This window comes from Pan paniscus, chromosome 18 (genome assembly GCF_029289425.2).
Source record: "Pan paniscus chromosome 18, NHGRI_mPanPan1-v2.0_pri, whole genome shotgun sequence".
Taxonomy (NCBI): domain Eukaryota; kingdom Metazoa; phylum Chordata; class Mammalia; order Primates; family Hominidae; genus Pan; species Pan paniscus.
In genome coordinates, this window is record NC_073267.2 from 57,751,326 (window position 1) to 57,766,142 (window position 14,817).

The 14,817-nt window shown below is 39.5% G+C and overlaps 1 protein-coding gene across 3 annotated transcripts in view; it reads left to right on the forward strand.

Annotated features, from left to right (window-relative positions):
- LONP2 (lon peptidase 2, peroxisomal) overlaps window positions 1–14,817 on the forward strand; it is a 115,055-nt gene that overhangs the window by 44,205 nt on the left and 56,033 nt on the right. For all 3 annotated transcript variants that reach the window (XM_003819801.4, XM_024925812.3, XM_034940114.3), the window contains 3 exons: window positions 5,079–5,229; window positions 8,743–8,869; window positions 12,261–12,394. In XM_003819801.4, coding sequence (XP_003819849.1) covers window positions 5,079–5,229; window positions 8,743–8,869; window positions 12,261–12,394 — 412 coding nt within the window. The remainder of the gene's footprint in view (window positions 1–5,078; window positions 5,230–8,742; window positions 8,870–12,260; window positions 12,395–14,817) is intronic.

The following is a 14,817-nucleotide window of genomic DNA, read 5'->3' on the forward strand; positions in this document are numbered from 1 at the left end:
GCCTTGGTCTTTCCTGTGACCAGCCCACATCCTGAAGCTGTGGAGGGACTGCCAGCCACCAGTCAATCACTAACATACAAAATGATACTTATCACTTTGGTGATTCCAAGGATTTTAGGAGTTGCATGTCAGGAAACAAAGAGATGAAGGCCAAATATATATTTTACAGTATCATAATAGTATTAATTGTGTGTGGCTTTCAGAGCAGATTTTAGTTATGTTATTTTATCTTTATTTTCTGTTGTGGAAAATTTCAACCATAGCAAAAGCAGAGAAGATAGTATAATGAATTCTGTGGACTCATCACCCAGCTTTAATATCTTGTTTCATCTATTGCTTCCCATTCTCCCCTACCCAACCTCTGATTATTTTGAAGCAGATTCCAGACATCATCTTTTCATAAATGTTTCAGTAGCTATCGACAAAAGATATACACTTTTAAAAAGCATAATCATACTATATCACACCTAAAGATGACAGTTACCTAGTCTTGTGTAATGAACTCTATGTAATCTATTCCTGGATTGCCTACAGACATCTGTAGTTCTTCTCTTGTCAGAAATTATTATTGAAGAATAATTCTCAGTGTACATTCCTCCCATGGTTCATCCCATTGTGACTTCACATTCCTAGGAATAATGCGTCATATCACAGCTATTTCCATTCCCAGTCATACTTTGTAGGTAGGAATTATAGTCCTCGGATTGATACAGAAAATCTTTTAGTTGGGGAGAATAAAGGAGAAACAGCCCTAATTATTTTTGAAAGTGGCCCTGGATGTGGGCAGTAGAATCCCTGCTCTGAAGTTAGGGTAAGAAGATGAGGTTTGATAGCTACAAAGCTCTTAATTGTAATTTTCGTCCTTCCATGGACTCACCAGTTTGCCTCGGAGCTTCATCTGAGTAGTGATTACCAGAAATTATTTTCTGCCAGAATATTGATCAGTATTTCTGATGCTGTTTAAATTCTATATGTCTTTTTATGCTTTTGAAAACCAGAAAGTATCTGAGACAGGTCTCAACCAGTTTAGAAGTTTATTTTGGCAATGTTCTCCTGAGATGATTTTGAGGGCTTCAGTATTTAAAGGGGAATGGGCAGATATTGGGGAAAGAGGAAGAAATTTTAAAAGGTATGAGTAGACAAGAGACAAACGGTTGCATTCTTTTGAGTCTTTGATCAGCCATTCACCTATGAGAGGGGAGCAGAGGAATAGTCACTGACGCATTCATCTAGCTTAGTGAATCTGCATTTCTACATAAGATAAAATAAACATAGCGTACAGGAAGCCATCAGATATGCATTTGTCTCAGGTGAGCAGAGGGATGACTTTGAGTTCTGTCCTTTGTCCTGTATGTGTAAAGAAAAAGCTATCAATTTACATGGTTGGGGTGAAATTCAACAGAACTGTTACAGGTTAAAGATCTTGGGGCCCACAAGGAATTTCTAAGTGGGGGGATTGTGAGGGAGATATGTAGCTTTTTTTGTCTTTGTAGCTATCTTATTTGGAAACAAAATGGGAGGCAGGTTTGTGTGACGCAGTTCCCAGCTTGTCTCTTCCCTTTTGCTTAGTGATTTGGGGGTCCTGAGATTTACTTTCCTTTCACACTCTCCTGAGTAAAAGAGGAAGGCAGGCAAATTGGGCACAAATTTAGCCTAAGTCTGCCTCCTTACATATTAATATTTTAAGTTTGGCCTAAAGGTTTCCCCTTACAAAGTAAACTGCAGCCTAACTAGCTGTGTAAACACACTATTCTTACACCAATCACAGATTTTCAGCAAGTCACAGGAAGTCAGCTATTAACAAACTTTAAATAAAGCAAACACCAAGCTGTAAGCAATCCCGCTGTTTCTGTACACTCTTTGTTTTCTGCATGTCACTTTCCTTTTTCTGTCCATAAATATTATCAAACCATATGCCAGAGTTTCTCTGAACCTATTCTGTTTCTGGGAGCTGCCCAATTTGAGACTTGTTCTTTGCTCAATTAAACTGTTAATTTATCTAGAGTTTTTCTTTTAACAGGCATCACTAATTTTTTCTCCTTATAATCTAGGTATTCTGTCACACTGTTTTTAAAACCTCCTTCATAATTCAGAAACATTGCTTTATTAATTTTCCTACTTTTTAAAAACTCTAGTGTCTTAAAATTTTAAGAAAAAAAAATTACTTGTTCAAGTCTGACAGCCATTTCTAAAACATATCCAGCATATATGAATTACATATGATTAGAGCCATTAAAGAATAGAATTTTTTCCGGCCAGGCATGGTGGCTCATGCCTGTAATCCCAGCACTTTGGGAGGCCAAGGTGGGCAGATCACGAGGTCAGGAGATCGAGACCATCCTGGCTAACATGGTGAAACCCCGTCTCTACTAAAAATACAAAAAAGTAGCCGTGCATGGTGGTGGGCGCCTGTAGTCCCAGCTACTCGGGAGGCTGAGGCAGGAGAATGGCGTGAGCCCGGGAGGCGGAGCTTGCAGTGAGCCGAGATCACGCCACTGCACTCTAGCCTGGGCGAAAGAACGAGACTGTCTCAAAAAAAAAAAGAATAGATTTTTTTCCTTAGCTAGTGTTAAAAAATTACTCATGACGCTTATTAAAGGTGGTAAGGATTACTTTATTCAAGGTGGGAGACTAGGTATAAGAAACACTGCAATGGGGTTTTGCAGTGACAGGAGGAGAGTGAATGGGGAATCAGTAGAGGGAAACATTCTAAGAGGAAAAATTGGGGTTACAGGGGATTCTCACTAGAAGGACACAACAGAACTCTTGCTGAAGGGAGGCCAGGGTGAAAAGATACTGGGTTAGAAGTGAGAACAGATACGTATGGGTATGGGTCATTTTTGCTAACCTGACTTAGCAGGATTCTTGCTCACATTGGATTTTACAAAGACAGAGGGAAGGCCGACGTTGGCCTAGTTGAGCAGAGGACTCAGAGGAGCCTGACTCAAGTTTGCGTCAAAAGAAGAGCGTTTTTGTCACTAGATGATAGTTTTAACTATTTTCCATACATAAACATTTTCCATACCTAAACAGTTTGTTTGTTCATTTGTTTGTTAGTTTGTGTTGGATTTTCACTCTGTCGCCCAAGCTGGAGTGCAGTGGCGTGATCTCAGCCCACGGCAACTTCTGCCTCCAAAGTTCAAGCAATTCTCATGCCTCAGCCTCCCAAGTAGCTGGAGCTACAGGCATGTGCCACCATACCAGGCTAATTTTTGTATTTTTTTTTAGTAGAGACAGAGTTTCACCATGTTGGCTAGGCTGGTCTCAAACACCTGACCTCAACTGATCTGCCTGCTTCGGCCTCCCAAAGTACTTGGATTACAGGTGTGAGCCACCGTGCCCGGCCTGTAAACAGTTTTTAGATGATTAGTAGATAGTAAGACCACTCTTAACCAATTCAATACTGAACATAATTAGTTTTCCTTGATTACTTGAAAGTACTTGTTTTTTAATGATATTAAACATTATTAAGTCTTGTGAAAATGTGAAATTAGAGCTTTCTGGGAATTCTAGATAGAGTTTCCAGTAATAATTAGTGTTTAACAAAATTCAGAATTATGTATGAGGCCTAGAATTAAGACTAGCTTGGGGCTGGGCGTGGTAGCGCACGTCTGTAATCCCTGCACTTTGGGAGGCCAAGGCAGGTGGATTGCTTGAGGCCAGGAGTTTGAGACCAATCTGGCCAACATGGTGAAACCCCATCTCTACTAAAATTGCAAAAATTAGCCAGGTGTGGTGGTACGCACCTGTAATCCCAGCTACTCAGGAGGCAAAGATTGCAGTGAGCTGAGACCATGCCACTGCACCTCAACCTTGGTGACAAAATGAGACTCTGTCTCAAACAAAACAAAACAAAACAAAAAACTAACTTTGGATAGTTTTGAAAATAAGTAAAACTTCAGAAAGAATCAGAAGGTAGGAAAAACTGCTTATATAGTTAAATTGTGGTTGGTGAGTATATTAGTCATTTTATTGTAATTGGGCGTAAGTGAGAGTGTTAATATGTTTAAGGTTTGGAACATGTAGAAGCTGTTGGTGCCTTATTAAAGTTCTGCACCAGCCCCTTAGCAACAAGTGCCTGTGACTTGAAGCTCTTTAATGTACAGTTGCACATTTTAAGAATCCAAGTTGACTGATAAATTATCTAATGTATCTAATTCAAATATTTTTAAGAGCTATTGTAATCCCAGTACTTTGGGAGACTGAGGCAGGCGGATCACTTGAGGTCAAGAATTTGAGACCAGCCTGGCCAACATGGTGAAACCCCATCTCTACTAAAAATACAAAAGTTAGCCAGGCATGGTGGCGCACACCTGTAGTCCCAGCTACTCAGGAGGCTGAGGCAGGAGAATTGCTGGAACCCGGGAGGCGGAGGTTGCAGTGAGCTGAGATTGTGCCACTGCACTCCAGCCTGGGCAATAGAGTAAGACTCTGTCTCAAAAAAAGAGTTATTGATGTTTTGCTTATTATAAGCAGCAATGTTTTGTAGTAAGCCATTTTTAAATAGTGAATTTTTTGCTGTATCAGAATATAGTAGCATAGTAATTTTTACTCTTATTTAACTCATAGCAAAGGTTACTCTTATTTGGAATTCTCCTTTCAGTTAAATAATTTATACCAGACTTTCTGAAAATGTTTGAGGAGGATTATATGGGTTCTTATTTACCGGTTCTTTGAGAATTTCAAAATACTTTACACATTTGCTTTATATTCCCATAGCAGTTTAGATAGGGTGTGTTACCAAGATGGAAACTGGTTCTGCAGGACTGGTAACTTATGATGGCCAAACAATGAGTCATTAATAAATAGATTTTTGAACAAAGCTTGAAACTGTAATTTCTGCTGCTTTGTGCTATTACATTTTCAGAAATTTTGACACTGAACGTATTTTATTTTTTAAAAAGTATGTAGAACGTAGAGAATGCAAATAATAATGCTCAGATGTTAGTTTTGTCTGTTTCTTAAATTATTCTGAGCAGAAATACTAACCTTGCCAGTACATCATGTGTGTTTTCACTTATATACAGCCTTCTGTTGGCACTACTAAAGTTTTTAAAATGTTTTTTGTTCTCCCCTAGGTGTTGGATCCTGAACAAAACCATAACTTCACAGATCATTATCTAAATGTGGCCTTTGACCTTTCTCAAGTTCTTTTTATAGCTACCGCCAACACCACTGCTACCATTCCAGCTGCCTTGTTGGACAGAATGGAGATCATTCAGGTTCCAGGTACCTGACTCTTAAATCATTATGATACATCTTGCCTTTCTGACCATAACTTTAAAATTAGTTATGCTATGGAGTTTTGACTAAAAGAAGTTCATTTGCCAACATACAATCTTCAGAAGTTCTGAGGAATGTATATAAATCAGTTTCTATGTAGCTTCAAAGTCTGGAAGAGCAAAACAGCAAACGTTGACAACAACAATTTCAGATTTAATTAGCATGAAAGAATGATAATTTTATGACAAATAAGACATTCTTCTTTAGTATAATTTCTAAAATGGCAGGCTGTGTGTGGTGGCTCACACCTGTCATCCCAGCACTTTGGGAGGCTGAGGCAGGTGGATCACTTGAGGTCAGGAATTCGAGACCAGCCTGGCCAACGTGGTGAAACACCATCTCAATAAAAATACAAAAATTAGCCTGGCATGGTGGCGGGCGCCTGTAGTCCCACCTACTCGGGAGGCTGAGGCGGGAGAATCCCTTGAACCTGGGAAGGGGAGGTTGCAGTGAGCCTCACGCCACTGCACTCCAGCCTGGGTGACAGAGTGAAACTCCATCTCAAAAAAAAAAAAAAAAAGAGTAACTGAACTTTCTCATAAAATCTGGCCTCACTTTTATATTAAAGTGCATGCCGCTTTTAAATTCCTCTTGAATCTATCAAATAGTTAAATTTTTTAAATGTCTTCCCTGTCACTGGAGCATGCAAAATGTATTCCTTCAGTTACTAACACTAGATAAGTTATAGCATTTTCACCTTATTTTAATTGCTCAGTATTGTTTTTCCCTGGAAGAGATCAAATATCACTGAGTTTTTTTTTTAATTTAGAGTAGAATCTAAATGTCTTTATTTATTTAATTATTTAGAGACAGAGTCTAGCTTGTTGCCCAGGCTGGAGTGCAGTGGCACGATCTCGGCTCACTGCAGCCTCCGCCTCCGAAGTTCAAGTGAGTCTCATGTGTCAGCCTCCCAAGTAGCTGAGATTACAGGCACTCGTGACCACGCCCAGGTAATTTTTGTATTTTTAGTAGAGACCATGTTGGCCAGTCTGGCCTCGAACTCCTGGCCTCAAGTGATCTGCCTGCCTTGGCCTCCAAAAGTATAAGGATTACAGACGTGAGCCACCATGTCCAGCCTAAATGTCTTTTACTTATTTTTTCTTTTTTTGAGATGGAGTCTCACTCTGTCACCCAGGCTGGAATGCAGTGGCACAATCTTGGCTCACTGCAACCTCTGCCTCCTGGTTCAAGCGATTCTTGTGCCTCAGCCTCCTGAGTAGCTGGGACTACAGGTGTGCACCATCACACCTGGCTAATTTTTGCATTGTTAGTAGGGACAGGGTTTCGCCATATTGGCCAGGCTGGTCTTGAACTCCTGACCTTAGGTGATTCACCCGCCTCAGCCTCCAAAGTGCTGGGATTACAGGCGTGAACCGCCACACTCGGCCCTAAATGTCTTTAGATTCTAAATGTAATCTAAATGTATTTTTCATATTAATCTGAAATATATTTTTACTACTAAGTGAATTATAATTGGATTTCTGTTTTTTTTTTTTTTTTGAGATGGAGTCTCACTCTGTCACCAGGCTGGAGTGCAGTGGCGCGATCTCAGCTCACTGCAACCTCTATGTCCCAGGTTCAAACAATTCTCTTGCCTCAGCCTCACAAGTAGCTGGGACTACAGGCGTGCACCACCATGCCCAGCTAATTTTTGTATTTTTAGTAGAGATGGGATTTCACCATGTTGGCCAGGAAGGTCTCAATGTCTTGACCCCATGATCCACCCACCTTGACCTCCCAATATAACTGGATTTCTTAATTATCTGTGAGCATTGCAGGTTCCTGTATTTAGTTTTAAAATATGGTAGAGTAAAAAGTTAATTGTGTGTATTTAAAGTCTAAAGTAAATAAGTAATGAATTCCCTGGAAACTCCAAGTTATGGCAGAAAATCCATTAGATACACTAAAGTAAAGTGAAAGAATCAGGACAGCTGCTGCAGAGGGGAGCATATGATGCCACCTTCTTCCTTTGGCAGATTTAGCTGTCCGATCTTCTAGCTTTCCTGGTGTTTACTAACCTCTTTCCATTCAAAAGGTGCCTTATCAATTCATATTTTTAATTTTTGCTTGTTAAATGGAAAGGGACATTAGTTGGAATTTTGTCTTACGGGATTTAGAGACAAAGGAAATCTATATTTATTCAGGCTATTAAATAAGAACATTATGTGTTCTAAATATACTATATATATAAAAAATACATATATACATACATAAATACATATGCACACATATATAAATACATGTACACACACACAGACACACACACACACACACATGTATATATATATATATATACCATCATGTGGAGGAAAAAACCTTTTATATGGACATCTTAGGTTTTCTTTTGCTGCTACAATTTATTTTATAGTCATGGTTCTGGAAACAGTATCTTTAGAGCCCTTCCCTTGGAACCCACTGCTTATTTAATTGAGGGGTGTGTGTGTGTGTGTGTGTGTGTGTGTGTGTGTTTCAAGTATAGATCAAATTAGGCTAAAAAGATGCATTTATTCTTCTATTTGAAATTTCAGAGGATTTGAGGATAAAGAGATAATTGTCTCTAAGATTTGAGGTGTTTTCCTCTTTGGGAAATATATCATTTAATCAGAAAACTTTCAAGCACTGTGCTTAGTAAATGCTTGTTTTGTTTGTGAAAACGTTGGAAATTTTAACAATTATTGACTTAGATCAAATTTCTTTTTCTTTTTTTTTTTGGAGGCAGTCTCTGTTGCCCAGGCTGGAGTGCAGTGGTGCAATCTCAACTCATTGCAACCTCCACCTCCCCAGCTGAAGCAATTCTCGTGCCTCAGCCTCCAGAGTAACCAGGACTACAGACATGCGCAACCATGCTCAGCTAATTTTTTGTGTTTTTAGTAGAGACAGGGTTTCGCCATGTTGCCCAGGCTGGTCTCAAACTCCTAAGTTCAAGTGATCCGCCCGCCTCAGCCTCCCAAAGTGCTAGGATTACAGGTGTGAGCTAACGTGCCTGGCCAGAATAAATTTCTTTATTGTAATTATAGTCTCATTTGAAATAATACTTAAATTTGTTCTAAATCTAAGATCCATTTAATCTACATTTGATTCATTAAAAAAGCATGGCACTGGCTGGGAGCAGTGACTCATGCCTATAATCTCAGCACTTTGGGAGGCTGAGGCTGGTGGATCACTTGAGGCCAGGAGTTTGAGACCAGCCTGGCCAACTTGGCAAAGCCCTGTCTACTGAAAATACAAAAATCAGCCCGCGTGGTTGTGCATGCCTGTAATCCCAGCTGCTCGGGAGGGTGAGGCAGGAGAATCACTTGAACCTGAGAGGTGGAGGTTGTAGTGAGCCGAGATCACGCCACTGCACTGCAGCCTGGGCGACTGAGCAAGACTCTGTCTCTAAAAAAAAAAAACAAAAACAAAGCATGGCATTATGGGAGCCATGTAAATAATTACAAAACAAGATCTCTTCTTTTCCAGGGTATACACAGGAGGAGAAGATAGAGATTGCCCATAGGCACTTGATCCCCAAGCAGCTGGAACAACATGGGCTGACTCCACAGCAGATTCAGATACCCCAGGTCACCACTCTTGACATCATCACCAGGTTAGTTAGCCATCCTGAGGCTTCATTAACTCCAGGCAACTTTTGAGTATTTACTGAGTTACCAAACAGGACATAGAGTATCAATATTTGAGTTTTTCATCTTTTGAGATAAGCCACAGTCTCCTGAAAAGGAGATTAGTTTATTGGCATCCCATATAGCATCCATTTCTCTTTCTTCAACAACTTCCAGCAAGTGTTATTATAACTATTGATTTACACCGTTCTCTACACTAGGCAGAAGTTTACAGAGAAACCATTTGGAATATTGTTATAGCTAAAGCTGAAATTTATGCTTTGCCACAATAGCAATATAAGGGGTTAATCTGATCATTTAAAAACCAAATACATGGCAAATATAGAGACACTTTTTATGCCCAGGATCTTGAAAGTTGTTGAATTCTCTTACGAGGTGATATGCTACTTTCAGATAATCTGATTTAAGTTACTCAGTTTTCTTTTCTTCTCTTTGGCTGAGAGATTTTTAAAATCCTTAGAATTTTGATCTTCAGAATTAACACTGGAACAATAGAGAAGGTGCCTTCCCAAGTTTACTACCAAATGCTTAAGCCTGTAGCAAGCAGTGTGTAAATTATCTGAATAGAGTATTGCTTAGTCTAATTTACAGATTCCCTGTTTGAATGGAAAATATACTCTGTTGAGAATTTATATCCACCACAGCCTCTTACAGTTTTCCTAGCTCAGTATTACAGATCCATTGCATCATCCAGCAAGTCATGTCAGGCTGCCAAGCTCTCCTCTTGCGGCCCTTTTCTAGTAACTACTGTTTTTAAGAGATTTGAAGTATCTCTCTATTTTGAACTTTGACTTAGAGTTTGGCCAGACTGTCTTTTGATCTATGCCTTCTTATGGATCTATTTAGATTTATATACAAAGCAGTAAGACTAAGTCTTACCTGGGGGTTCCTTTTCTTAATTTGTCTTGTGATTTATGGTGTAGATAATGCCAGGAGAAATAAATTAAGTGACTTATATGTCTGAGTCTTCCAACAATATCATTATTCCAGATAACACCCATGATGCCTTTGGGTAACTTTCAATAAGTCATTTAACATTTTTGATAGCTTCCCCATCTGTAAAATATGAGGGATGGAGAAAAATCCAGAGTTTATCTGAATAATAATGATTCTGAAGAGTGATCATTATTTATATTTCCCAGTTGTTACCTAGAGAACTATTTCTTTTTTTATGTATACTTGTTAACTCAAAATATCAGATCTTAAAAGCTGTGGACATAAGGAAATATCTGGAGCAGTTTTGTTAGTTTTGATATTGTTTTTAAAAACAGCACAAGTATGTACTATTCCAGGCACGTTTTTGGATATTTAGTCAGTTACCAAACTTAGGACATAGAGTATCAATATTTGAGTTTTTCATCTTTTGTGATAAGTCACAGTCATAGACCCTAATGTTCTAGTCTTTCTTATTTCCAAGTATAACTCACCTGCTTGAATACTTCCAGTCCCAGTATGCTTAATTCTAGCTAATAACTACCTCTTCATGGGTAATTCTAACTGTAACAAAGATACTCTTTTTATTTATTTATTTATTTTTTAAGACAGGTTTTCATGCTGTTACTCAGGCTGGAGTGCAGTGGCATGATCTTGGCTCACTGCAACCTCTGCCTCCTAGGCTCAAGCCATCTTGCCATCTCAGCTCCCAAGTAGCTGGGACCACAGGTGCATGCCGGGCGTGGTGGTGTGTGCCTGTAATCCCAGCTACTCGGGAGGCTGAGGCAGGGGAATTGCTTGAACCAGGGAGGTGGAGGTTGCGGTGAGTTGAGATCGTGCCACTGCACTCCAGCCTGGGCAACAGAGTGAGACTCCGTCTCAAAAAAAAAAAAAAATAGAGATGGGGTTCTCACCATCTTGGCCAGGCTGGCCTGGAACTCCTGAGCTCAAGTGATAATTGTTACAAAGATACTCTTTCTATTCACTTTTCTATAATTTTCTTCTTCTGCCTTATAGGAGCACCTGGAATCTAAGTGTAATTCCTCCTTGTACAGCCCTTCTGACATTAAGATAAAATACTATCAGGTGCTATACACTAAGTGTTCTCTTCTTCAAGCTAACCATTCCTCTCCTCTGTACCATTCCTCTTGATGTAGTTTCAAGACTTCTCACCCTCCTGATTAGTCTTCTTCTGAAAGAATCCTGTATATCAATGTGTCTTTTAAAATTAAACACCCAGAATTGAACACAGTGTTTCAGATAGAGTCTAAACAGTTCATGGTATAGGAAGCCCATGCTTTTCTTATTCTGACTATATTATTTTATGACTGTATCTCTAGATTCTTAGCTTTTTAAAGATTATTCTCTTCCCTTTTTCGGTGAATTTCGCTAAGCTTGGCATATCCCATTTTGTATTTATAAAGCTGAATTTGTTAAAGCCCAAATGTAGAAGTTGTTAAGATGCCTCCCTGTTTTCTCCCTTATTGAAATTATACGTAGTTGCATAATATAGGCTTTATATCCTTCTATACCTTTGACTGAAATGAGTATTAGAGTGTTTAGCTAAGAGCTTTTTATCTGTCTTTTCTCAGAACTTTTAAAATCTGCTTTCCTAAAGTCTACAGTGTATGTCTGACTTAATCAAATGTATGGCTTTGTCAAATCCAATTCTTCAGATAAAACTGCATTCTCCACCTGATCCTGTCCATTCAGGTCCATCCAAAGCTGAGTGGCCAAAAGTGGTTTCACTATATAATGGTCTGTGGAATGACTTAACGGAGTTTGATTCTAATGTACATGTGTTTAAAGCAGCTCTGCTTAACCACACATAGCGTCTTTTTCACAAAGTCCACAAAGTCAGTGCTGTCATCACTTAGCATACCTTCTTCCTTTAGAAATCTTCACAATGAAAATACACTGAAGAAAGGTGGTTAGCAAAGTGCCTAGTGAAAACCAGATTTCTGTCTCAGATTTGTTTTTGTTTTAGTTCCACAAAGAGCACAATTTCTCTTATTCTTTCAGCAGTATTTCAAATACAATGAATTTATCTAGAATTTTCCTAAATTGACAAATTTTGTTTAAGAAAACTCTTCAACAAATTACCGAGGAGTAAATGGTTTTTTATATGCTGCCAAGTTTACTTTGGCAATGTAAATTGAACTAGAACTAGGGTTCATTTTTAAGTGTAGGGTTATAATTCAAGATAATCTGTATAAAGGAAATTGTTGTAGCTGAAAATAGATCAAAGTATTGAAGAAATAACAATAATGAGGAGTTTTAAGTGTGGAAAAGTTAGTACTCAAGAAAGGGTAATGAACTTTTAAATGTACACTGTTTCTTTACCAAAAATGTTAATCACATTACCTCTCTCTATTTTTTTAAGTGGTATATAGTCAAAAATAAAATATTTTTGTTTGATGACAGGTATACCAGAGAGGCAGGGGTTCGTTCTCTGGATAGAAAACTTGGGGCCATTTGCCGAGCTGTGGCCGTGAAGGTGGCAGAAGGACAGCATAAGGAAGCCAAGTTGGACCGTTCTGATGTGACTGAGAGAGAAGGTTGGTGACCTTGTTCTGGCATTCTCAGGCCTGGTGGCTAGGAGTGAGTGACAGAAGAAGGTTGGGTATGGAGGGGAAGGTGTTGGGTAGTCCTTGGAGCAGTGGCACACATGACTCCACTGTTAAATGCATCCAGTAAGTAATACCTTAATGTTTCAACATATTTCATCAAGAGGATTGTCTTTTACAAATAGCACAGTTTTAACTGGAATAATAATATGAATGCTTTGAGGATATAGGAACTGTATTAGGGTTCACTAGAGGGACAAGACTAATAGGATAGATGTGTATATGAAGAAGAGTTTAAGGAGTATTAACTCACACAATCACATGGTGAAGTCCCACAATAGACCATCTGCAGGCTGAGGAGCAAGGAAGCCAGTCCAAGTTCCAAAATCTCAAAAGTAGGGAAGCCGACAGTACAGCCTTCCGTCTGTGGCCGAAGCCCCAAGAGCCCCCAGCAAACCACTGGCGTACGTTCAAGAGTCCAAAAGTTGAAGAACTTCGAGTCCAATATTCGAGGGCAAGAAGCATCCAGCACGGGAGAAAGCTGAAGGCCAGAAGATTTAGCAAGTCTGATCCTTCCAGCTTCTTTTCTCTGCTTTATTCTAGCCATGCTGGAAGCTGATTAGATGGTGCCCACTCAGATTGAGGGTGGGTCTGCCTCTCCTAGTCCACTGACTCAAATGTTAATCTCCTTTGACTATATCCTCACAGACACACTGGAACAATACTTTGCATCCTTCAATCCAAAGTTGAAACTCACTATTAACCATCACAGTAACTTTCTCCAGATGTATAATGATGGTGTACGTTATGTATGGGTTCTGGTGTTATCTTATTTCTTTCTGACCCAGACAGTTAAGTCTTTAAATAATTTATAACATAAAAAGTTTTTACAACATAAGAAAAGCCATGCTGTTCAGGTACTGCAAGGACAGACCTTTGTACTCTGGAATAGCTCCATGTGTAATAATTTTTCACACATTTTCTTTTATAGATAAACAACTAAATGTAATTTAAATTATTCTTTAAAAAATTATTGTGAAGGTGTTCTATTACTGGAATTAATCAAATGTGGACGTTCCTTTGGTATCTACTTAAAATGTTTTAACTGGCCAGGCACAGTGTCATGCCTTTGATCCCAGCACTTTGGAAGTTTGAGGCAGGCAGATCACTTGAGGTCAGGAGTTTGAGACCAGCCTAGCCAACATGGTGAAACCCCGTCTCTACTAAAAATACAAAAATTAGCCAGGCGTGATGTTGGGCGCCTGTAGTCCCCGCTACTCTGGAGGTTGAGGCAGGAGAATCGCTTGAGCCCAAAAGTCAGAGGTTGCAGTGAGCAAAGGTCATGCCCACTGCACTCCATCTGGGCAACGGAGCGAGACTCCATCTCAAAAAAATAAATAAGTAAATAAAATAAAATGTTTTAATTTCTTGCCCCAAAACTGTAAGGGGTCTCAGTTCATCATATCATGCTGTTATGCAGTTTGCCAAAACTTGCTTTAACAAACATGAGTTGTAGGGAATTGACAATTTCTTTCATAGTAAAGAGATTTATTAGATTTTTCTATCATTTCCATAGCTGTTTCCAGAAAGGAGTTGGATGACTGTGATTAAAGAACCATAATTTATGGTGGGCCCAGTTGAACAGACACAGCCAAATGTCTTTCTTGTTTTTCCATCAGTCGCTGAACACAGTGCATTTTACAGCAGTAGCATCAGAGTCAGCTTTCACAGAATCCTTCTGTGGCCAGTACAGTGCTTCACCCCTGCCTCCCCATGCCTGGAACCTCACTGGTTCATTTTCTCCAGAGAGCGAAGCTCCTATCTTCTGTTGGACTGGAGGGAGGCAGTGCCTTCATTATGTGGAGTAGGAGTAGAGGTAGTGAGTTCTAATTGTATTTTATCCAGACTTTAAAACTTGTGCTTTATTTTTATTATTTTTATTTTATTTTACTTTTTGAGATGGAGTCTCGCTCTGTCGTCCAGGCTGGACTGCGGTGGCACAATCTTGGCTCACTGCAACCTCCGTCTCCGAGGTTCAAGTGATTCTCCTGCCTCAGCCTCCCCAGTAGCTGGTACTGTAGACGGATGCCACCACGCCCGGCTAATTTTTGTATTTTTAGTAGAGACAGGGTTTCACCATGTTGGCCAGGCTGGTCTTCAACTGCTAACCTCAGGTGATCTGCCCACCTTAGCCTGCCAAAGTGCTGGGATTACAGGTGTGAGCCACTGCGCCTGGCTTTATTTTTATTTTTTATTTTTACTCTGCCTTGGGAGAATCTAGAAAACTTTTGCCTTTTGTCCCACTCTTCATCCATGCTTTCAGGGCTACCTTGAATTCTTTAGCTTTTGTAGACTTTTAGGACCCACATCAACTTGTTGTTCTCTACCTCTAGCCCCACAAACATTGAGGTTTC